Source organism: Cyanistes caeruleus, chromosome Z (assembly GCF_971803275.1).
Source record: "Cyanistes caeruleus chromosome Z, bCyaCae1.hap1.1, whole genome shotgun sequence".
Taxonomy (NCBI): domain Eukaryota; kingdom Metazoa; phylum Chordata; class Aves; order Passeriformes; family Paridae; genus Cyanistes; species Cyanistes caeruleus.
This window is the reverse complement of record NC_141732.1, coordinates 60,394,240-60,417,274: the sequence shown is the minus strand read 5'-3', so window position 1 is coordinate 60,417,274 and position 23,035 is coordinate 60,394,240. Positions and strand designations below refer to the sequence as shown.

The window sequence follows — 23,035 nt, the reverse complement described above, 5'->3', positions numbered from 1 at the left end:
TTTGTTGAGAAAAACCTTTCAGATGGTGGCTGCATTACTTATAAAACAGTGAGTGTAATAGATGTAAAATTCTTTTAAATACTCAAAAAAAATCTTCAGTGGCCACAGAGGTGCTAGAAGCAGCTACCTTGGCTGGAGCAAAATCTTTGAATGGCAAAAAAAGCACAACTGGCATCTCAAATGTAATATTAGTCTGGATTTCGCATTACTTAAAATTGCACATCCAGTGAATTGGCTGGAATTTTTTCTGACATATTCAGACAGTAATCTTTATTTAAAAAGCCTGCTGCCAGATTCAGCTTTAGTTGTACCAATATACTGATTTGGTACAATTATTCTGTGTCTTCTCACCAAAGAGATTTACAGAAGGAGAATCTGTGTTGGACTCAGAAAACAGTGGCCATCAACTTTTGAGCATGGCCACGAAGATGTACTTTTTTCACTACATACTATTGCAGTAGTAGGTCACATTTAAGGTTTTAATTCTAATCTTCAAAGCTATATATGAAATTATCATGACCTGCTGTGAAACAGCCCATGGTATATGAGAGGGATGTATTACCACAGCAAGACTTCCATAAGAACCTTGGAATTTAAGGCCTGTGTGTCCCTTTCACATAAAAGGCCTACCCCAGTAACTGCAACTTATTGTTCAAAAAGACAGAGATGACAATAGAACTTAAATTTCACTTGGAAGCTGCCAAAATTCACTTTATAATTTTGAAACATCTTGGCATAAAGGCAGGAGGTGAAAGGGGAAGTTTTCTAAGTACTTCAAAAAGTATCACATGCCCATGGTTGTGTTTCTGCATCTGTCTCAGATAAAATTACTGCACATCACATAAAATTACAAAGCTTTAAATCAGCCAAATATGTTGTTACTCTAAAAACCACTTTTGGAAAGTTAGATGATAAAGACATATAATTTGATTTTTAATTAAGCAAATTAATTTCTATTTTAGGATATCTGTTCAATGTCTTTGAAGATGTAATGTTCCTTAAATATCAAGGATTTACTTAATCTCAGAAGTATATTCTAGAAATGTAGTATTACTCAGCTTCCAATCTCTAGAAGTTCAGAATGCATGGACAGCGTTTTCCGTGTTTACCATTTTGATTCTCCTTAAACACAGAAGAGTACAGTACATGGGGATTTGACACTGTGCTCATAACAATGCAAAAATAACTTCAGGACAGATGGGCATGTTTGAAAGATTCAGAGCTTCTGACTTTAAATGCTAACACAGAACCATGTGTGCCAGCTATGAAATGTCAGTCTTCACTTACGTGACTTTTGGAAGATGAAGCATTTCTAATGTATTTATATACCAATCAGCTGATTTTGTAGAAGATGGTGAGATAATCAGGCTTGGGGTTAGAAATCTTCTGTAAAAAGTTTATTTGTTAAAACGGTGTGTGGTTTTGTCCTTTTAGCCTCTTCAGTTTTATATTAGTTGTAATCACTTTATATGCTATATGTGTTAGGTTGCTTTGGATAATTTTTTCTTATGTCTTTTACAAATGTCAGAAGAGGAAAAGATCCTTAAAGCATGTCTATTCTTCTATGTTTGATGCATCTTATTTAAACAGTGGAAAGAAGCATGTTGGATTTTCCCCAGCACGTCTCCACTGACAAAGAGATACGCTTAGCAAGTACAGAAGCTGACAAAAAACTGTCAAATTTTGATGTGGAGATGAGCATGAGAGAAGACGTGTTTCAGAAGATTGTTTATTTACAGGTAAATAACAGTATATCTGCATTAGTTGTGACATATATCTAAATTTATCTAAAATTAATTGGTATTCACAATGCTTTTCAAGATGACTTTATGTTTCCCCTGTGTCTGTACCACTCAGATCTTTCCAATGGGACACTGCAATACAGCAGAAAACATCTGTTTCTGCTGTTCCTATTCTTTCTCATATCTAGATCTGTGTATCCTTCTCTCTCCATTGCAGTAGCTTTGACTTTTGTCTAGTCTTCCAAAAAAACGATACAAGGAATCTAAACTAAAAGACAGAAACCTATTAGGAAATTCTTTTTTTTTTTTTTTCCTTCTGACCGAGCTTGTTCCAGGAGGGAAGAAAGAAAAGAGGCAATATAGCGGTATACTTACATTGGCTTATACTGCTTTTGAATATGTGTCCAAAATTCTGCATTATTGAAAATATTGAGAATTTTGAATTTAAAAGCAGTTTTAAGTTAGAAGGTTAATGAGAACATGTAAATGGGATTGACCTCTGAAATTACCTCTTTTCATCAGCTAATTATAGACAATTACCTTGTATCCTCTTCTTCATCTGTTTCTTCAGCCTGAAAATAAAACTGTGTTAAAAGATACATTTACTGTTGAACTAGTTTCTATCCCCTTTGTGTTTCTGTTTAGCTTCTCTTTTAATTGAACACCTGTAGGTATCTCATATTCTTCATTTGTATTGTTTTTTTTGTAGCTCAGACAGAAATATTTGGTTTTGTTCCAATATGTCTGGTGACGTTTAGTAGTAATTTTCTTTAAAGTGCAATGTAAGGATAATGGAAGGAAGCTATCTAATGTGATAATGAAAAAATACGTGTTTTTCTGTTTTATATGTGATTTTTTCCTCTCAACCCCAGTGATTTTTAATCTTCTTGTAATGCTTCTAAGATATTAGAGGCTTATTTCGTGGAGTCACCATTTGTGGTTTTTGCGGGCTTGACCAGGAATCAGAATCATGTTTGCAGAACCATACTAAAGTACCTTCCATTACCAATTGTCTTATTTTGCTGTATTTTCCAGGGAAGCTTTCAAGTGTTCTCCTCTATCTCGGTATTCTTGTTACATGTTTGTGGAAGTATACAATAAGCTCAAGTTCTGTTGTATGCTGGCAGATAGTACCTTCTGTTAACATTTTCTCCCCCCTGTACTTTGTGTTGATTTTTTTTTCTCCTTCCCTTGCTCAGTTGCTAGTAATTAAATGGCTTGATTTGTATGTATTATCTACTGGGATTTTCCCCACCATCCACTATGGAATACACAGATATACTGAGGACTATGTAACATATGTGTATCTATCTATTTTTAATTTACAGGACAATCTGACAGTAGGTAGTGAACACTAGTTAATGTTATTCACTATTATTACTTTCTTAATATTTTTTTTTCATTTGGTGTTTTCCTGTTTAATTTTGCCTTGCAGCAATCTTTGACCTTTATAACAGAATTTTTGCTTAAGTCTCCATTTAAGTTTTTTAGAAATTTTTCATAACTGCAGCATGCAAGCATGTTTTAGTATTACTTTGCCTGAGATGCAACTTCTGAGTATATATCCACTTCTAATAACTGTAAAAGTAGTAAGAGTTTTGCTCACAAACACACAGGAAATTTCCAGTAGTGCCAGACTGGTCAGATACTGCTATTTCCAAATCATAAAGTTCTTGCTAATTTTTCCCAAATTTCTAATGCCTCCTCCTGTTAGAAACTAGCAGTTAAAAAGTCAGGCTCCAGGAACACATGAAAAATGAACTTCCACAAACAGAATTCAGATTTCGGCTAAAATTATTTCACCAGTTCAAAAAAGCAGCAGATAGTTGGATTAAATCAGGTTTTTCATGGCCTCACTGGGGATTTAATAATTCAGGTAGATTAACTCGGTTTCATGATCCTTCATGGGGCCAAATTAAAATGGGGTGAGGGGAATGAGGGCCCTCACACTTCCACGTTATTCATAACTCAGCATACTAAGAGGTGAGCAAATCTGCTTGGCCTCAATGACATGTGGAATGCTTTAGCTCCCCTTAAGGGGGGCTAAACTTTTCTAATTTAACAACAGTACTCTTTCTAAATTATGCTTAATTTAAGAGCTGTTGATGGAGAAAAATGAGGTTTTTACATTTAATTTAAGAAAATATTAAAATAATGTAGTCACTTTCTTTTCCCCACACATTAGGGGGAAAAACTTCTGCATAAAATTATGTCATTGAATGTGCTCCATATCTTACTCTTTGAAAAACTTGTATGTTGAGGTTTGAAACTTGGAATAAAGGTGAATCTGGTGACTAGTAGAGACATGCTTAAGAATGTTGCCAGTCTTCTCCACCCACATGCCCTCAGGAAACAGCCTGATGTAAAGAGCTGCTTCAGGTTTTGTTCATTCTAAGTATATTTTGTTTTTTACTCTGCCTGTAGGTTTCTTCCTGGAATAAAGTAGCAAGGTTTTCCAAAACAAGTGTGAAATGGTATATAAAATCATCAACCTGTTCTAAAAGTTCTGGAAAGTTCCAAAATTTTGTGAATGTAGTATATTCAAGAAGATGGTCCTTGTGGGCCCCTTCCAACTCAGAATTTTCTGTGATACTGTTTTGTTTTTGTCACTGGTATCTTGGTTCTGGAGAAGACAAATATGCTCAAATTGTATGCCATCTGATATTCTTAAGTGACACTTCTAATCTTCTGGGATTTTTTTTTTCAATCCCTCTTATTTATAGGGTAGAGTGTTACAGCATTGATTTTCTCCTACTGTCTTAAAGAAAGCGATCTCTACAGAAGAAGCTTAAGTGCACTGTACTGTAAACTGGAAGGGCTTGCCATTATGGCAGCATGTAAATGTGCTGAGACACTTGGTAAAAGAATATTATTTTACAAACATTCTACATGAATATAAAAGTACTATTGTTTAGGGAAGTTCTTCACATTAAAATCCAGAATGTTTCCTTTTTTAATATGACAGTGTTTTAAAGAACAACTCTGTTCAAACCCTTCTAATGCTTGGTATGGTTCATACAGTAAATGTTATAAATTGAATTTTTCTATACTATCATTTCAGCAAACCTGTGATCTTGAAAATGTAAAACCTGAAACAAAGCGGTATCTAGAGAAGTCTATTCAAGTGGGGAGAAGAAACGGACTCCATCTTCCTAAAGAAGTGCAGAAAGTAAATATGTACTATTTGTTTATAAAGCAAAGGTTGCAGCTGTTGAAGGGATAAATTTAGGGCTGGTTAGCATGTATTTGAACTTTATTTGGACCTGCTGAATTACTGCTCTAATCTTAACTGATCTTACATCCAGATCCATCCTTTAAACTTCAATCACTTGAAGGTTTTTAAACTAATCTGATAGACAGCCATGGTACGCAATAGAGGGAGGTGGTCTGCATCACCTCATAGTTTTGAGACTAAAAGAAGCCTAGATAAAAAAGTTTTATTATATTTTATGATTAGAGAGAATGCCTAAGTTAGATTCCTAGGGAAGAGACCTCTCAGAAAATATTACTAGTGAGTCTGCATTTCTATTCAAAAGTATGTATAACTGTTGCAAACACACAGCTACACTAGTTTCAGTTAATTGATGTTGTAAAATGTGTCCAAGATTTTAGCATTATACCTGAAAAAAAAATCAAAGTAGGTTAGAGGAGAAAACAAGCTGCTCTGAAAATTTTTCTTCCTTAAGGGAGAGCTGATTTAGAAAGCAATTGTCACTTCAGAAAATCAGGAAGTAAAATTGTTAGCATGAGATGCTAGCATCTCACCCTTAATGGGAAGGGAGCACCCAAGATTCATGTAGATGACTGTGGTTGAAAGGAACGATAGAATTAAGGTCTGCAAAGCTTACAAACTTTTGTTAGTAAACTATATACTTGGTGTGGAAATTGGTACATTAGTCCCTGACCTAGCATAAGCACATGGGAGTGGGTTTTGTAAAAAAGGGATACAGTGAAAGGGAAAAGACAAAGAGATAAATTAATTAAAGAGGGGAAGAGAGAAAGAAGAAAGGGAGAAAGAGACATGACCATTCATGATTGATGCCTCGAGCATCAATCCAGCTGCCTAGGTGTCCAGAGTCTTGGGGGTACCTCCTGGTCCTGGGTGGGGATACTGTTTAATAGATAAGTTCTCCTTGCCCTAGAGAAAAGTTTTGCAATTTCTGTGTAAATTAGTCATCATGCACAGCCTGTTCTTTACACTGTTCTGGAAATGGGTCAGAGGGCTTTGGCAGCCTTTGGTGGTCTTGTTCCCCCTCTCTACATTCCAGACCTTGTTGCTCCTTCTCATTTCTCTGTTTGTGCTGTACTGAGCTGCGCTTATCTCCAGGAGGAAAATCAAAGACCTTTGTCCCAGAAGAGTGCTGTCCTACCTCTGCATGGCCCCTTGTCCAGTCACATCTTGTTCTTTCTCACCGTGTTACTGCCAGCAGTCCTTGGCTCTTGTTACCTACAGTCCTTGGCTGGTGCCGTAGCTATCCTGCTATTGGTCTTTCAGACATACACACTGGCCCTTATCTTGTGGGATTCTACAGATGCCAACATAGTTATCTTCAAATTCTGAGTGATATTTCTGACTATAATTTGACCTTTATTTCTGACTGTTGAATAGACTTAACCCTTTGTAGAAAATAATCAATCTTCATCCACACCCTTCTGCTAGTGAGTACAGTTTGATGTATATTTTCATATAACTGATGCCTCTCAAGGTATTTGGAAATTCCTTAGAGGAAAATAGTTGAATTGTATTTAGCTTTTTATTTAGTGTGCATTCTCTTACTGGTAACTACATTTATTTGAACTTGAAAATAACATGTAGAAATTTGCTGTATTAGAAAATGTTTCCAAAAAATGACTATCAGGGTTTTAAAATAGCTTTTAGAATGGCTTTGTGTTTTGAGAGCAGCCTCTTCTTTCTACCATACCATACCTGTACAATTCCAAAACAGTGTTTTTGAGTAAGTCACATGCTTTTTTACTCTTTTTATTCTCATTGATTTCAGTGGATATTTATACACTTAAAATGGTAATTTAGCTGTTCAAATAAAACAATTGAAGGTTAGTACATGTAACTGTTTAGTGAATGTGTTCAGTCCTCTCTAAGCTGAGTTTAAAATGCTGGAGTGATAGCCCTTGGCAACAATATTGCTCAGGACCAAACAAAACGTAAAAGGAAGACTGACAGGGTATGAAGTATGCTGATACCTGCAGTGTATTATTTGCTCAGTCCTGGTATTTACTGTTGGTTAGTAAGAGAGCCTATGAAAAGAAAAGAAATGTTATTCATTCATGTAGAGGATAAAAATTGCCAACTTTGATTTTTGTTTTTCCACTGAGTTCAGTTTATACCCTATACAGGAAATAAAGGCAATGAAGAAAAAATTGAATGAGCTGTGTATAGACTTTAACAAAAACCTGAATGAGGAAAACACATTTCTTGTATTTTCTAAGGAAGAACTTGGTGAGTAGGATGCTTGCTGTTTCTGTTTTTTCAGCCTTCCAGTTTTTATTGGAGTAGCTGGTTTTTATCTCATGCATGAGTGAAATTCTATTTCCCAGTCTTTTCTGTTTCTTTTTTAGTCCTTCTCCAGAATCAGTTCAGAGTTATCTTTTGCAGGTGTTCATGCTGTCATACATTTTTGCTTCCTGAGATTTTTGCCTTGCATTGTTAGATTGTTGGTCCTACTTCCTTTAGGATAACTTTACTTTGTTCCTTTTCTCAGTTATCATCAAGCAATCCCCTGTGTAATTACTGGAAAAGCTTTTTTTGTCCTGCAACAAAGTTTAACTGATTCAGTAATTTAAACCAAGCTAGAGATTTCATGTGACAGAGCATTTAGGGATTCATTATCTGAAGGGCATCACATGAAATATGCTCTAGTAACAGAGATCTTTTTTATGTTACTCAGTTTTTTAGCGGTGGCCTTACATGTATTTCTCTTTTGCTGTCAGGTGTTTCCAAATTTTGTTTGCTTGGAGGAATTTGAAAAAGTTTTAGTAAATAATTGTAAAAAGGGAAGTATATTTCTATGGAGATTTCTGATGTCAAAGTAGATTGCAGCAAAACAAATGCAACTGTCTCACCAAAACAGGGGGGAGTAGATAATTTCGTTAAACATAGTTTATTAAATTGTATTCTATAGATGGCCTTCCTGATGACTTTATTAACAGTTTAGAGAAGACTGAGAAAGACAAATATAAGGTTACCTTAAAGTATCCTCACTATTTTCCTGTTATGAAGAAGTGCTGCATTTCAGACACCAGAAGAAAAATGGAATTTGCCTTTAACTCAAGATGCAAAGAGGTATGTTGTGTACTGGCTGTTCTACAGTGCAATGACAGAGTTGAAAAACTCTAAAGCTAAACATTCAAATGTTTGAATTTTGCACAGTGTAAAGTATTTTGGAATCAGAACTTATCAGTGTCATCTTTAACAATGCCTTGCTCCAATTTATTCTGATGTCCTGAGTCCTGAGACCTTAGAAGTTGACAATCTGCCTCTGTGTGCATATTTGTATGTATCTTAATGTTCAAGTGGTTCTGTTAATAGAAGTGGGATTGTGATCTTCTCTGAAATTTCCCTACAGTGCTCCACAGACCCTTACTGACACTTTCCTCACAGAAAAGGATGTCTGATTGTGGCTTCTGTAGTCCTTTGGGATTCTTCGGCATAGAGAGGAGTTATTTAAGAACATGTTTTAATTATAAATACAGATGATTAAATGTGAAGATAAAAGATTGCATATGTGCACAGCTAGACAGATACAAAATAAAAAAAGCATTTAAGGACAGAGGATATATCATTCAGACAGTAGTACCAACCATGCATTAGAAAGCAATAGCAGAGTTGACCTTTTGTGCTTGAAATGCTTGGGAATGTGATGAGTACAAGGTAAGATAAAATGGCACCAGGAACTGAACACTTTGCAAGTTAACACACATAAAGAGATTTAATGATAAAACTGTGTGACAATCTTCAAATCTAGTGTTTTAATTTTTTTTCCCCCTGACAAATCTCACTTTTCCAGACTAGAGGTTTACAGTTATATTTTCAGGTTCTTGAGGATTCTTCAATACATCAAGGTCAAGGTCTGGAGTTTTCTGTTTCAGATCTTTCTCTGACTGCCATTGTTAGAGTGGCAAAACAGGAAAATTTGCAAACTGGTTTTGAATGTTAGCACAATAGATTAGCAATCTTTCTTCATTACTAACAAGCAATTAAGCTTGCTGTCAGCCATTTCCTTTTTGTCTTTCACATGTAAATGATTGATAAAGGAAATAAACTCTTCACAACTAAAAGAAAATGGTGTATATTTTGATTAATTAAAAAAAGATAAGTTGTTATAATAAGAAGAGCAATGAATAAGGTCAGCTAGAAATCTAGCTACCTACAAGGACAGAGAAAAAATATTCCAAGGATCTAGTTAAATTTGGTTTATTTTATATTTTAATGTGAAAGTGTTTAATTTAAAATATTTTCTATTTCATAAGATTACAGATATTATTGAGATAATTGTTTTGTTAACGTGTGTTTTCTGATCTCATTTTACAAATTTGCCTGCTTTCTTTTTTAGGAGAACACAAAAATTCTGCAGCAGTTGCTCCCACTAAGGGCAAAAGTAGCAGAGCTTCTTGGCTATAATACACATGCCAACTTTGTCCTGGAGGTAAACACGGCAAAGAGCACAGATAACGTAACAACCTTTTTAGGTTTGTTCATATTTATAAGCAATACTTGTATATTTAATGTAGTAACATGTTCCCTCAGCCAAGATGAATTTAAATACATAACTGGGTCACAGTGTCCATGAGGCTTAGCCAGAAAAGGAATTCTGCTGCCTCTGTTTTGGCATATATATTTTTTAGATCATAACTGTACAAATGAAGTTGTTCCAAATCAGGAAGCACAAGGCAAATTCTGAGAATAACTGCTTTGTGACAACCAGTATAAGCAAGTGGTTCAGCCTTTCTCTGCCACAAAATTCAGTTACCCTCATTTAGAACCAGAGTAACATGTGCAGCTTAAGCAATTTTATCAGTTCAAGAGGCTGCATCAGAATTGCAGCTTTTTGTTCCCAATTTTTTTTCATCTGTAGCCTGGGTGTCTTTTTCTGATACAGCTGCATTAAATATAACAAAAGTTTACTATATGAGATGATGCAATTTCCATGGGCTGAATTAAAAAATTGTATCTGGAGTGATGGATTAAATCTGAAATTCAAAAGCCCTGTAATGGAATTTGATCTGAAAAGAGACATCTTAAAATTCTTAAACATAGCAGTTTATGAATTAATTCCTGTTGATGTCAGTGGACTCTTGGATGTAGAGTTAACTTCTGCTTCCTGCTAGCTCCACTGAATAGTATGTGTTCCTTTATTACTGTGTCCTAACACCACATAGGAGTGTATATTGATGTATCATCCAAGTAACCCCCCACAAATAAATTAGTACAAAAATAAGGTGTGTTTCATGGTAGTGGAGTTTTGTGCTTATGCTTCAATAAAGACGTTCATATGCTTCTCTTTCTAAATCCATAATTCTGATGGATTTCTCCTGAAGATCCATATTTGGCAATTCCAATTTTCAATATACTTGACAATTAATGAAAACTTGCTTTTAATTTATTATTAAGTGTTATTGTTTTTAAGTGTATTTGAAGTATTTTAGACCTTTTTTCCCATTATATTATTGTAATACTGTGTTTTTTCATTTATTTTGAAGCTGACATGCATAAGTTAGCAGCTGTGTTTTTTACAGTATGAGATCAGATACTTTTCTATTCATAAATATCATGCTTCATGGTAATTCTCACAGGGAGAATATACATCAAATTAATTGTCACTTTTTATTTAGTCCTTTTGGTATAGTCTCAGCTACAAGCATGACAGTGTGTTTTGCTCTACTTTGTTCCTATCCATGTTTTAAATCAAATGTTCATAAGCTATCTTACATCTATGACAAAGAGCATTCTCTCCTATGACATATTCTGAATTTAGCACAGTACAAGTTGCAAACAGTATTTCAATCATGTGAATGCATTTAGTGCATAACATGCTTACTAGGAGCAGGAGTGGCAGTTCCTAAATTTTACACTCTAGGTATCAATAATGAACATTAATGTGAATTCTTAATGAGAAAAAGATTGACCAGAAATACTTACAAGAGAATAAGTACAGAATGTACTGTATGGAGGTGTCAGTAATATTTTATAATTATTTTATTAATATAAATATATATTATATAATTTATATTTAATAAAATTATAAAATAATAATATAATTTAAATATAAAAATATAATAAAATAAATATTTTATATTCGGTATGTCTGCTTCATAGTGATATGATGCCTTCTTGTCCAAGGAAAGTATGCTGGGAAAAATTTGAATCACAGACTTTAAAATCCAGAAGCTCTGCTAGTGTAGAAGCCAGGCATCCCATAGGCAAAAATTCTTGGGTCTTTTGGGTTTTTTATAGGACTTTATCTAGAAGTATTGAGTTTTGTGTTGCACTTCCTTTCAGTAGCAATAGTTGTAGTCTTTCTCTATTGCTGAAGAAATGTATAAGGAATACTGAGATTATATGAGGTAAAATCAAAGGATAAATATCTAGCGTTACTTTTAATTTATGATGACTTGGAAAAAGTCTAAATTTACCAAAACCTTTCACACAGCTCTTAGGCCTATATGGAATACTGTATCATTTATAGCATGCCTGCAATTAAGACTTCTTAGGACAAGATGTTGCTTGCTGTTGGTGAATGAATGGAAAACACACACTTCTGGAGTATGTGCTTGAACTGTTGAATGAATTTTATAGTAATAGATAAGAAACATGGAAGTTGACTCCAAGGCAATCTTTCTTTTAGATGATTTGAGTAAAAAGCTAAAGCCTTTGGCTGAGGAAGAAAGACAATTCATTCTAGATCTGAAGAAGAAGGAATGTAAAGAAAGAAATTTTGATTATGACGGAAGAATCAATGCATGGGATCTTCATTATTATATGAGCAAAACCGAAGAGCTGAAGTACTCCATAGATCAAGAAAAACTGAAGGAATACTTCCCAATTGAGGCTGTTACAGAAGGCTTACTGAATATTTACCAGAAGCTGCTGGGACTTGAATTTGAGCAAATAGAAAGTGCTCATGTTTGGCACGACAGTGTTACTCTTTATACAGTAAAGGATAAATCAACAGGAGAAATGCTAGGGCAGTTCTATTTGGATCTTTACCCCAGGTAATGACTTAGTGTTTTGCTTACATGTTTAAAATGGAATTTGTCTTAATGAGTTGCTGCTTGTTTAGTTAAAATTAAATGCATTTGGAAGTAAATATTTGTTCCACTGACAAGATTAATACTGTGTTCATTTAGTTGTTCCCTGGACTGTGTTTGGGTTTTTTTACGCTTTTTATAAAAAACATTTCCATATTTCTTATATTCTATATTTGTTTATAGTGGCTCATATTCATTGAAGATTGCATTGCTTCTTCGTTCATACTTTTGGTAGTACGGCTCTCTAGTGAGTTGTCCATAATTTTTTGCATCTACAAGCTTTTCTCCTTTCTAGCATACTACTAGGTTTTAATTTCCATTTCTGTTGAAGTGTTACTGCAGCCTGCCCAGATCAATTAAATTTCTGTCAGCTAAGAGTTCCTAGTTTCTCCCAGTTCCTCTTTACATTTTGTGTATTTTCTACCCTGTTGTCCAGACTGCTAGTCAAATAGATCAATATCAAGAATAGATTTCTGTTGAGCATACATTCAGATTTACTGCCATGTTGATCTCTGTAGCTCTCCAGATGCCTTTGTAGCTATTTATAGTATCATCTGTGTTTTGTCAATTAGGAGACTAGACTGGTTTGACAGGATTTATTCTGAGCTAGTCCTTTTTGGCTACTTCTCGCTGGTTTTTTGTTTGCTTTGGTGTAGCATTTTTTAGATTAATATTTAGCATTTTATAAATTTGCTGATGTTCTTTTTTAATGTAAGGTGATTTAAGGTTTTCTGGCCTAAGAAAATTAGGTTACTAAATATATATATAGTAGTACATAAATTGTTCTTTTTATGGTAACATAGCTGTCTCCATCACCTATTCACCTGCTTCCACATTATTGTATATCATGTGAATTGCAGAAGATATGTGTCCGTAAGACTTCTTACTTAATCTTAGTTAACTAAATAGTTTAGGACAAAAATTTCAAAATATTTTTTTTTTTAAACTCTTACAGTGAAAATGCAGTGTACTGTATTCTTTTGTCTCCTGTAATAAAAAAAAAATTTGCATCAGGGAACAGAAGCCAGGTTCTCCCTGTTGCAGTAGCAGTTTAAAACACAGCTGGTATCTGAAGTATATATATTTTCAGCATTCAGATTCTTGTAAATGCTGCTGGGAATATTGAAATGTTGTGATTTCAGTATGAGAGTAGAGGGGGCTTTTTTTCCCCCTTCTACTCTTAACGTATTGAGTCTTAGAAATCATGAAAATATGTACATTTTTTGTGTAAAACTTTGTGTAGAGACACTGACTGATTCTTCCTGTTCTTGAATAGGCTTCACCATTCTGGTGAGCAAGCTTGTGGTTTGAAGATAGTGTCTGATATATTTTCTTACACAGAGAGGGAAAGTATGGGCATGCAGCCTGCTTTGGTCTACAGCCTGGCTGTCTTCTCTCTGATGGCAGCAGATTGATGTCTGTAGCTGCTCTGGTAACCAACTTCACAAAGCCAACATCAGATCGTCCATCATTGCTGCGACATGATGAAGTGAAGACTTACTTCCATGAATTTGGTCACGTAATGCATCAGATATGTGCACAGGTTAGTGATGTCTCTATTCCAGTGTAAGTCTTACTTTCTCCACTCTCTCAAAGCAAGGTATAGTTCTGTTTTGGTAGTTTCTAATTTTAGTAAAGCACGTATGCGGAGTTCTGGTTATTTTTTGAAGTGTCAGGTTGTTTTTTGTTTTAATATTGATTTAAAACTGAAGCAATAATTACACCTTCTTTTGAAAAACATTTTTGTAAGAACATGTACTTTTGCATTTGCATCATGCAGGAGTGTATTCCTTCATTACAGGTACAGAAGATGCTCAGTCATGGCTTTATTCAGATGACTTTTTATTACTTCTGGTTTTATAGAGGTATGGTATTAGAAACAAAAAAGGTTGCTATACCTAGGAATGAAAATAATTTCTGAAGCTAGATGACCTCCAGCATTTTGGCATTTAGTACTGTTGATTGAGACCTATCACTTTTGACATCACAAGCATAAAACAAGTCTGGCCTGAGCTATTTTGTTTTTTCCTGTCTGACAGGCTAGGTTTATTGCAGTGAGCAGAAAGAACTGAAGGTAGTTTCAGATTTTCTACCAAGGTACCAATAAAGTTGTACAATTTCTGTTTTCATTTTTGCTTACATGTAAAATTGATGCTACAGATGATAAATTTATTATTAGCCTAATGAAAATTTTACAGTTCAGAAAGAGATGGTGTCAGTATTCACACACCAAAAAATTCACATAGTTGTCTTCAAATTCAGATTTTGTGCAGAACTTCTTTCATCTTCTCTATAAACAAATACAAATGAGGTCAAGAAAAAATTACCCACATTAGATTTTCATTCTTGACCATGATCCTAGAGACTAGGATTGCAGAATAAAGAAACAACGTCATCGCAGAAATCCATATATTAAACCCAGAGTTAATAAGTAGGTAGGCTTGCTTAGATATTTTTGAACCATCTTAAAGGTAAAAATGTAATTATTATTTTATCATCTTCACCCTGTGATATGTGTTTCTGGTATCAAAAACTGAGCAATAAAATCTGGGCAATATAGAAGGTGCTTGTAAATGTATTACAATATGGCATTGGTATAGAAGAGTACAAAACTGACAGCAGCATTTTGACAGCCAGTGTGGATGTGCCTCCATGTTTTGGAGTCTTTTCAGGACAGCTGAAGCCCACAGTTTCAATATATATGTACTTCCGTTGCTCTGGAATTGCACACAAATCAGAGATGCCTGCTTTCCAGTTGTCTCTCGCACTGCTCTGGCGTTTCCTGTGTGCCCAGCTGCCATGCTCACTTCTCCTGTATTGCACGTAAATAGCTATTTGAATGTGTGCAAACTTGTTAGTCTTACATAAGAATATCCTGTCCTCTGGAATTCATGTGGACAAAGCACTGTCTTGTTTCATGTGATGATTTGTTTAAGCATGTTAAGACTTCACAGTTAAATGCTGTGCAAGGATGAGACTGGGAGGGATTTTTGAGCTGCTGGTAAAGGTCTGATACTCTATTAATATACAGGAAAAGTGAGATATAGTGTTGGAGAGTGAGATCAGGACAGGGAGGGAATTTGTTCACATTGTTCAGGAAGGAGACCTCTTGAAGTAACTTGAACCAAATGTCTTGATGTTTTTTATGGTGCACTTGTATATGGTTAAATGAAGATATCTTGAAGGCCCCTTGCTTTTTGCTCTGGCCACTTCTATCGCCATTTCTTTCCTGAAGCTGGTGCTTCCTAGCTTCAGAGCTGCTATTCAGCAAGGACAGTAAGAAGGGCCAGCTTACATCTATGGATTTGAGCAGCCTGCAAGAGTTGATGAAAGTTTTACTCCTTTTGTGTTGGTCTTCTGAAGAGAAGAGGGGAAAACACATGGATGTGACACAGATGGCAGTTCAAGGTTATGTCCTGTATTATATACACTTTTTTTGTAACCCTGCAAGAAACTTAACTTAAAAGCCTGTAATCCTGTGAGGGTCTATTTCCCAGTGGAGGATGGACTGTAAGAATATCAACAGCTCTTAGAGAGAACAACTGAGAATTCTTTTAGCACTTAAAATGTTTTGTTAGTATTTTGATGAGAAAGAAAAGAAAAAAATAAAATTGGGCTGGCAAGGAGGGGTAGACTCATTACAAGAACAAGGGTGGAGTGATGGTAGGAATACTCTGCAAAGGGATCTGGAAGACCAGTTGCATAAGGTTCAACAAGGCCCAGTGCCAGGTCCTGCCCTTACGTCACAACAACACCAGGCAGCTCCGCAGGCTGGGGCAGAGTGGCTGCAAAGCTGCCCAGAGGAAAAGGACCTGCCAGTGCTGGTGACAGCAGCTGAGTATCATGACCCAGGTGGCCAGTAAGGCAAATGGCATCCTGGCCTGGATCAGCAGGAGCAGGACAGGGATTGTCTCCCTGGACTGGGCAATGGTGAGGCCACACCTCAAATCCTTTGTGCAGTTTTGGACTCTTCACTACAAGAAAGACATTGAGGTGCTGGAGTGACTCCAGAGAATGGCAACAGAGCTGGGAAAGGGTGTGGAGCACAAGTCTTGTGAGGAGTGGCTGAGGGAGCTCAGGGTATTTAGCCTGGAGAAAAGGAGGCTGGGGGGACTTTATTGCTCTTTACAACTGCCTGAAAGGAGCAGATGTGGGGTCAGGTTCTCCCAGGCAATGACAGTACAAGAGGAAATGGCTTGAGTTGCACCTGGGAAGGTTTAGATTGGAAGTTGGAATTTAGAAAAAATTTTTTTCTCTGAAAGCATTGTAAATCTTTGAAATGATCTGCCGAGGGAAATGGTAGAATTAACATCCTTGGAAGCATTCAAAAAATGTCTGAATGTGGTACTTGAGAACATAGGTTAACAGCTTAATCATGAATATGGTGGTGATGCTGTGTTGGTCGTTGTCCTTGATAATCTTAAAAGTATTTTCCAACCTTTATGATGCTATGATTCTATATAAGACTAAATAATTTCTGTGTATTTGAATAACTGTCTTTCAGGTGAAAGAAGGTGACTTAGAAATATCTGGATTTGGAGTATATTTTAATGAAGATTCTTAGCTGCACAAACTTTTCTTCAAAATTGATACTGGGGGAACCTGTTAAATATGAAGTCATTGCTGATACTAAATTTAAACAATTTAAATTTTAAAAAAAGTGCTAATATGCTTGGCTTTCAGAAGAAAGATTCTTTTATCAAAGTGTCAGATTTGAAAACTTTCCATGGATAAGGTTGCTGGGATTTATTTTATTTTATTTATTTATTTAATCAGTCCATCTAAAAAAATTGTGTTATATGTTAACCACATATATTCCAAAGATGACATATAGAGCAAAGCTTAATAGAATAAGTTGGTTAAGTAAAGTGAATCAGTGTGGTAGACTGCAATACAATAAACTTTTTAAAGTGCATAGTTGGAGTTTATTGTTTTACTTTGGGGTAAACACAACAAAAATCTGTAATGATTTACAAATTGTATCATTGTCACAAGATAGTATGAAAACATTTGTATTGCTGTCGTAGCCTAAAAGGTAAAAATGAATAATACTAAAAAAATTGAAGCACTGTTCTATACCAGTAGATAATACAGTATATAACTACTGAGTACCCTACTTTATTCCTTTGTAGTAGTCTTATGTCTGATTTTTTCCTCCTTTCTTTAAATTTCATTTAAAAATTACTACTATTATTATTGGTCTGTTCAAATTATTCCTTTTCCTGTGATTTAAACTGAAATTTTGACATCTTAAATATTCTACTAAAAATACTCACTTCTATTTTAACTTAATTCAAAGGCTTTTTTTTTTTTTTTCTAGACTGATTTTGCAAGGTTTAGTGGAACTAATGTGGAAACAGATTTTGTAGAGGTACCTTCACAAATGTTTGAGAACTGGGTGTGGGAAAAAGAGCCACTACAACAGCTGTCAAGACATTATAAAGATGCAACCCATGTTGGAGACGCTCTTCTGGAGAAGCTTGCTGCCTCTAGACTTGCTAATACAGGTATGTCTCTGCCTTTTCTCCCCACTGTATATGTATGGAAGTGTATGATTTTAAAAGCTGACAAACACAACAAGCCTATTAAATTTCTTCTGTGCATGCACTTACCACTGTCTTTCTAGGTTTATTTGTGTGGGTACCCCACTAGAAAAGGCTATGATAGATAGAACTCTTTGCAGGAAGAGTAGCAGCTCTGGCCACCTACAGGACTAAAATATCTTTCCTCTCCATATAATTTTTTTACCTATAGGCTTTTTTCATTTACAATTGGTCATGTGTGTGGTGGGTGGAGGAAGGTCGTCTGTTATTGTCTGGTGTGGTTTTTGTGGGGTTTTTAATCTTATGTGCACTCCAGGCACTGTGCAAGACACTGTATATCTACATGTATCGTCTGCATTTGATTTGCATGCGACACTTAGCAGATATGGAAGTTACTTGCAAATTTAGTGAACAGACATAATATATCCCAGACAGCATAGCTGTAGACCTTATATGTATATCTCCAAACTAAGATTGTAATCTCACGTCATTACCTATCATGTCATTATTATTCTATCACTCCCATCTCTTTATTTTTGTAATCAGAGCTTCCCATTTATGGTACCAAGTCATCATTAAACTACTCGTGTTTATTTCATATTGCTGTCCTATCCTGAACAAGAAGTCTTTGTCCTTGTGGCTTGCACAGGCTCTAGCTGCATAAGCATTTTGTCTGACTAAAGGTTCATATCTTGTAGCTTCTTAAAAAAAAGTTTAAATTAAAATTTGCTTTTAAAATATCTGCATTATTTTAGTTTTTATCAATGAGGAAAGTAATATTCAAGAAGAGGGAGCTTAGCATAATTCCTTTATTAAAACTATTCTTCTCAACTCCTTGTAAGTGTAGATGGAAATTATATAACTCCAAAATTCTAATAATTGAGTATGCATGTTGAGATCTTTGAAGGAAAGATGCAAATGATAGTCCAGCTATTTTGATACTGGTTAATTAAATGTGTTTACCCAATTAGGACATCTAACCCTCCGTCAGATTGTTCTGAGCAAAGTTGACCAGGCACTGCACACAGAGCTGTCTGTTGACCCAGCAGATGAATATGCCAAATACTGTATAGAGATTCTAGGAATTCCTGCCACTCCAGGTATGTCAGTATGAAGCTTTTATACAGCTTCATGCCCAAATGGTTTGAATTAACATGCCTTTCTTTCTCAATAATGCTTGGCACACAAAAAACCAGAGTTATTTATGGAATAATCTATTTTATGGAGCTGAAATAATGATTTTGGAATTTAGGATGATCTTAATGATCTCTTCTGAAGGAAGAACAAGGTAAATATAAAATTTAGCCTTTTACAAGATATATTTTAGATTGTCACAATGTGAATTCTACTTTAGATGTTTTGTCACATCTGTGTTGGATGGACAGGTAGCCTAAAATGGGAAATTGAGTTTCCTTCGTTTTCAATACTGTTGATGTTCAACATGTCTGTTTCAACAGGTATGTTCAGTAATTTGAGGCATACTCAGACTTGTTATGCTAAAGGTTTCAAAGTAGTTTGAGCAAGCCCTTGAGCCTGCTGGGGGAATTTCTGGGCATATGCCCTGTAAGTCTGCCACAGGTTTCAAGAAAGCCTGACTGCTTAGGATGAGGCAAAAGGCTTCTTCCCAGGTGCTATGCAAGACGAGGTAAATTTACCTTGTCCCCTATAGGTTGGTGACCTTTGCCTTGCCCCTGTGCCCCTAGACTATTGGCCCCTGACCCTATACTTAACCTGAGACACTGCAGAAAGTCTTGGTCTTTGGTCACTGGATCCCTTTGGTGGGGTTGCAATAAACCTCTCTGGAATTCCATATAGGAGGCCCTTTTGGTCTTTCTTCACTGACTTACCTGTGTTGTGCATGAGTTTTGGATGCAGTGACTGACTCTGCCAACCCAAGCGGCTTTCTCAAGGGAGCTTTGGACTGGTAGCATTAACAATATCCATTTGCCACACTGCTACAGTAGTTGATATAAATTCCTTATTAATTTACTGTTGAAGTACTGTATGCATCAGAGAAATAACTGTATTTAATTTCAATAACTTTGTTGATTTACTTTTCAAGGAACAAACATGCCGGCTACTTTTGGACATTTGGCAGGTGGTTATGATGGTCAATACTATGGATACCTGTGGAGTGAAGTGTTTTCCATGGATATCTTTTATAGCTGCTTTAAGCAAGAAGGAATAATGAATCCAAAGGTAGGTGCTGAGTACTTTTTGCTAAACTCTTTCTGCTCTTGCACTTTGTCTCTGAATCCACATTTATTGCCATCATGATCCCTAAGTATAATGTTTTAAGTACTACCTCTGTACCTGTTGAGTTCAGATCAAAATCAAAAAAGGTGTAAAAGTAATTTTAAGGAAACCATCTTAAAATTTCCTAGAGCACTTGGATTTTAATACGATTCTTACATCACCGTATATTTAATACTGCAGTACTTTTGAGATACTGTGTTGCCTTGTCTAATGCCTTCCTCTGTAATTTTGGACTGAAAAAACATTCCTCCATTGCAGGATCCAAAAGCAGATGCATATTCATCTGGTTAAACTTGTACGATAGTGCTGCTCTGTTTCTTTTACATTTCCATTACATTCTTTGTACCTTAACTATGTGGTCCTTTTATGTAGTTACAATTTAGAAAATGAATTTATTTTGAGCTTTTCACAACACATGATGTGAAAGTTGTCTCGTCTTCGGTTTAAATCCCAGGTCCATTTTGAACTCCAAACCATTAAGAGGTTCTAGACTTACTGTGTCTCTTTTCCCTAAAGTAATTCTTCAGCCTCTTCTGCCTCCAGCAGAAAAAAAGGATAATTAGTGATGTGGTTAGTAGTCCTGCCAATTCTAGCAATCTTTTTCAGAGATTATAGTATTAGACTTGAGTTTAGGTGCTGCAGATGAGACAGGTGAGTTCTATACTGGGAAAGACTTTTGGGGTTTCCTGATCCTCTTAACTGCATTCTTGATTCAGCTTCCAGCACTAGTTCTTCCTTTCAATAAAAGTATACAAGAGAAGAATAAAGGAAAGAGTAGAAAATTAATGACTATCCTTTGCCTTTCCTGGAATTTGTCTTCTTTTCTGCCTATACTTATCACAGCAACCAGAACTTCTAGAACTGTCTATCCCTCTGGAGGATGGAGACAGTAAACAAGATTAGATTTTGATCTGGACAAAGAGGGGGAGTCGAAAGAGTAGATGGGATACGACTGTGAAACTGAGGCAGTGGTTAGGCCAACAAAACCTAAAACGGATATTCTGAAGAAAAGCAGCCAATTTCACAGTTTGAGAGAAGAAGTAACATAGGGTTTGGAGGTTAGGATTGACCTTGAACGGATAGGGATTCATAACAGGTACATACGAGAATAAGCCTACCTGCTTATTCATTGGGAATCTCGTTACTCATAAATGAACAGTAGAGAAGTGTCAAGCTAAATGAGTAAATAAAAGAACTTTCAATGAAATGTTGTTCATATGGATCTTAAAATGATATTGAATGGAGGGCTCAGACTTGCTGGCTTTTATAACTGCTAGCATTTGGGAAAGATGGTTAAGGGTGCTGGTGCCAAACCTGTGGAACTTTGTGTCAGTTTTTTTGTTCTGACATAACCACCTCCCTCCAGTGCCATCATAATTTTGTTCCATCAGTTTTACTGTCTAGTCTCAAAAATCTGTTTTGAGTGAATGTATAGTCAAAACCCTAAGCCATAGTTTGGCAAAATGGCTCTGTTACCTTTACTTCTCCTGAGGGATGTCTTTTATTCTGATTTTCTGTGAGAATTTCTTTTTTGTTTGCCTGTTTATGGGAGGCTTTGAGAATAAACTAATTATGCTCAAAGTGAATATCTCTGTGGAACAGCTGAAAGAAAACTAGTACCTCTTTTATTGTGAAGCCTGTTATTCAGGCTAAGAAGTGAGGCAGAAAAGTGATTATTTATGTGTGTTACTCACTGTCTGACATATGTGCACACAAACATTTTGTGTGAATGCTGATATGACTTCAGGGATAGCTGTGGAGATTTTTTCTCTCCCTCTGCAATGTTATCTCTTCAAACTAGTTCTCTTTTAACCCAAACCAGTATGATAACATCCCACAGGATGGGGCAAACAATTTTTTATAAGCAAATAGATACCTATATGTTTTTTGTAGTTACTTGTACTTCATTATATCTAGATTTAGACTAGTTTTCAGAACAGCAGAAAAGGAAATAAGGTATTGTAACTAGGCCTTACAGAAATTTGGCTTACTTCTTCCTTTTTGAATTAAACCTCTCCTCCTGTTCTGAGCAACAGTTATACAACCTAATTTCAGAGACTGAACATATTAATATTTTTCCACAAACAATTAACTCTAACTTAATTGGTAGCCAAGCTCCTCACTTCTTGCACATTATCTGAACTAACCTCTGATCTCCCTAGCACTGAGCAGTATTCTGGCTCTGAAGGGACAATAGCAAAGACTCAAGTCTACTCGAAAGATACTTGTAAACTGCAGGGAACAATATATTCATTTGCTGCTGATGTTCAGCGAACTAGAAAAATTAGTGAAGTGTGACCAACACTTCAGTGATTTTTTTTAAACTTATTATTTATATTTATTTTATTTTAGATTTTTCCAGCTGTAATTCAGACACTGCAAATGGTAATTCAATTAAGTCATGGAAGCCCATCACTTGAAAACACCTTTGCTTGTTTTTACAGTACAATCATGTCTTGATTTGAAAAACAGGTGTCCACCAAGGAAGGTGGGAACCTCCCTTGAAATAGACAATATGACCCCCTTCCCTACATATTATTGTGAATTTGAAACTAAGAGATTTTCAGGCAAAAATGCGGGAAAAGGAATAACAGTTCTTTACTGGTATGTATGTATAACAAGGCGAACAAACCGTAACAACAAACAAGAACAGAAAACCCCATTAACAGTCTCCTCCCTGCAGTTTAATCCATCTCCCCTTGCTGCAGCTCCGGGCACGGCCGGCAGGGGGCGCTGCTGCTCCCGCCGGAAGGGGCGGGATGGAGCGGGGATTCCGCCAGGCCGACAGGGGGCGCTGTGGCGCGGGCACCACGCCGTCATGGCTGTTCGGCCCAGGCGGGAAGGGACGGGCAGCAACTGGTCGCGATTTCCGAGCTCCCGCACAAAATTGTAGGGGGACACCCGACATGTTGGCTCCGGATCACTCCCCCAGTTAGCCGGGAAACAAAAAAAAAAAATTTAACAGACTTTACAGTGCAGGGAAACCGCATCGGGATCTCAGAGTCCAGCGCACAGGAGTGGCCGCGGCAAGGCAAGGCGGGCAGAGGGTCGGCGCCACACGCACCGGTTCTGAGCTCCAAGCGGGCAGGCAGAGCAGCAAACAGCAAACAGCTCCCCGGAACCCAGAAACCACACTGACAAAAAGGCCATCCCCAAACCTCTCAGGACCCTTCACCTTTCTCTGTGTTGTCAGATGTAACTTGCTCCTAGCCAGGGCTATTTCAATGG

General features: G+C 36.3%; 1 protein-coding gene across 11 annotated transcripts in view; it reads left to right on the top strand.

Moving 5' to 3' along the window:
• The window catches only part of NLN (neurolysin), a 39,621-nt gene that overhangs the window by 12,873 nt on the left and 3,713 nt on the right, over positions 1–23,035 (top strand). For all 11 annotated transcript variants that reach the window (XM_086868523.1, XM_086868522.1, XM_086868530.1 and 8 more), the window contains 10 exons: positions 1,591–1,739; positions 4,804–4,911; positions 7,098–7,200; positions 7,883–8,043; positions 9,314–9,449; positions 11,606–11,972; positions 13,350–13,551; positions 17,329–17,515; positions 18,523–18,651; positions 19,614–19,750. In XM_086868523.1, coding sequence (XP_086724649.1) covers positions 1,591–1,739; positions 4,804–4,911; positions 7,098–7,200; positions 7,883–8,043; positions 9,314–9,449; positions 11,606–11,972; positions 13,350–13,551; positions 17,329–17,515; positions 18,523–18,651; positions 19,614–19,750 — 1,679 coding nt within the window. The remainder of the gene's footprint in view (positions 1–1,590; positions 1,740–4,803; positions 4,912–7,097; positions 7,201–7,882; positions 8,044–9,313; positions 9,450–11,605; positions 11,973–13,349; positions 13,552–17,328; positions 17,516–18,522; positions 18,652–19,613; positions 19,751–23,035) is intronic.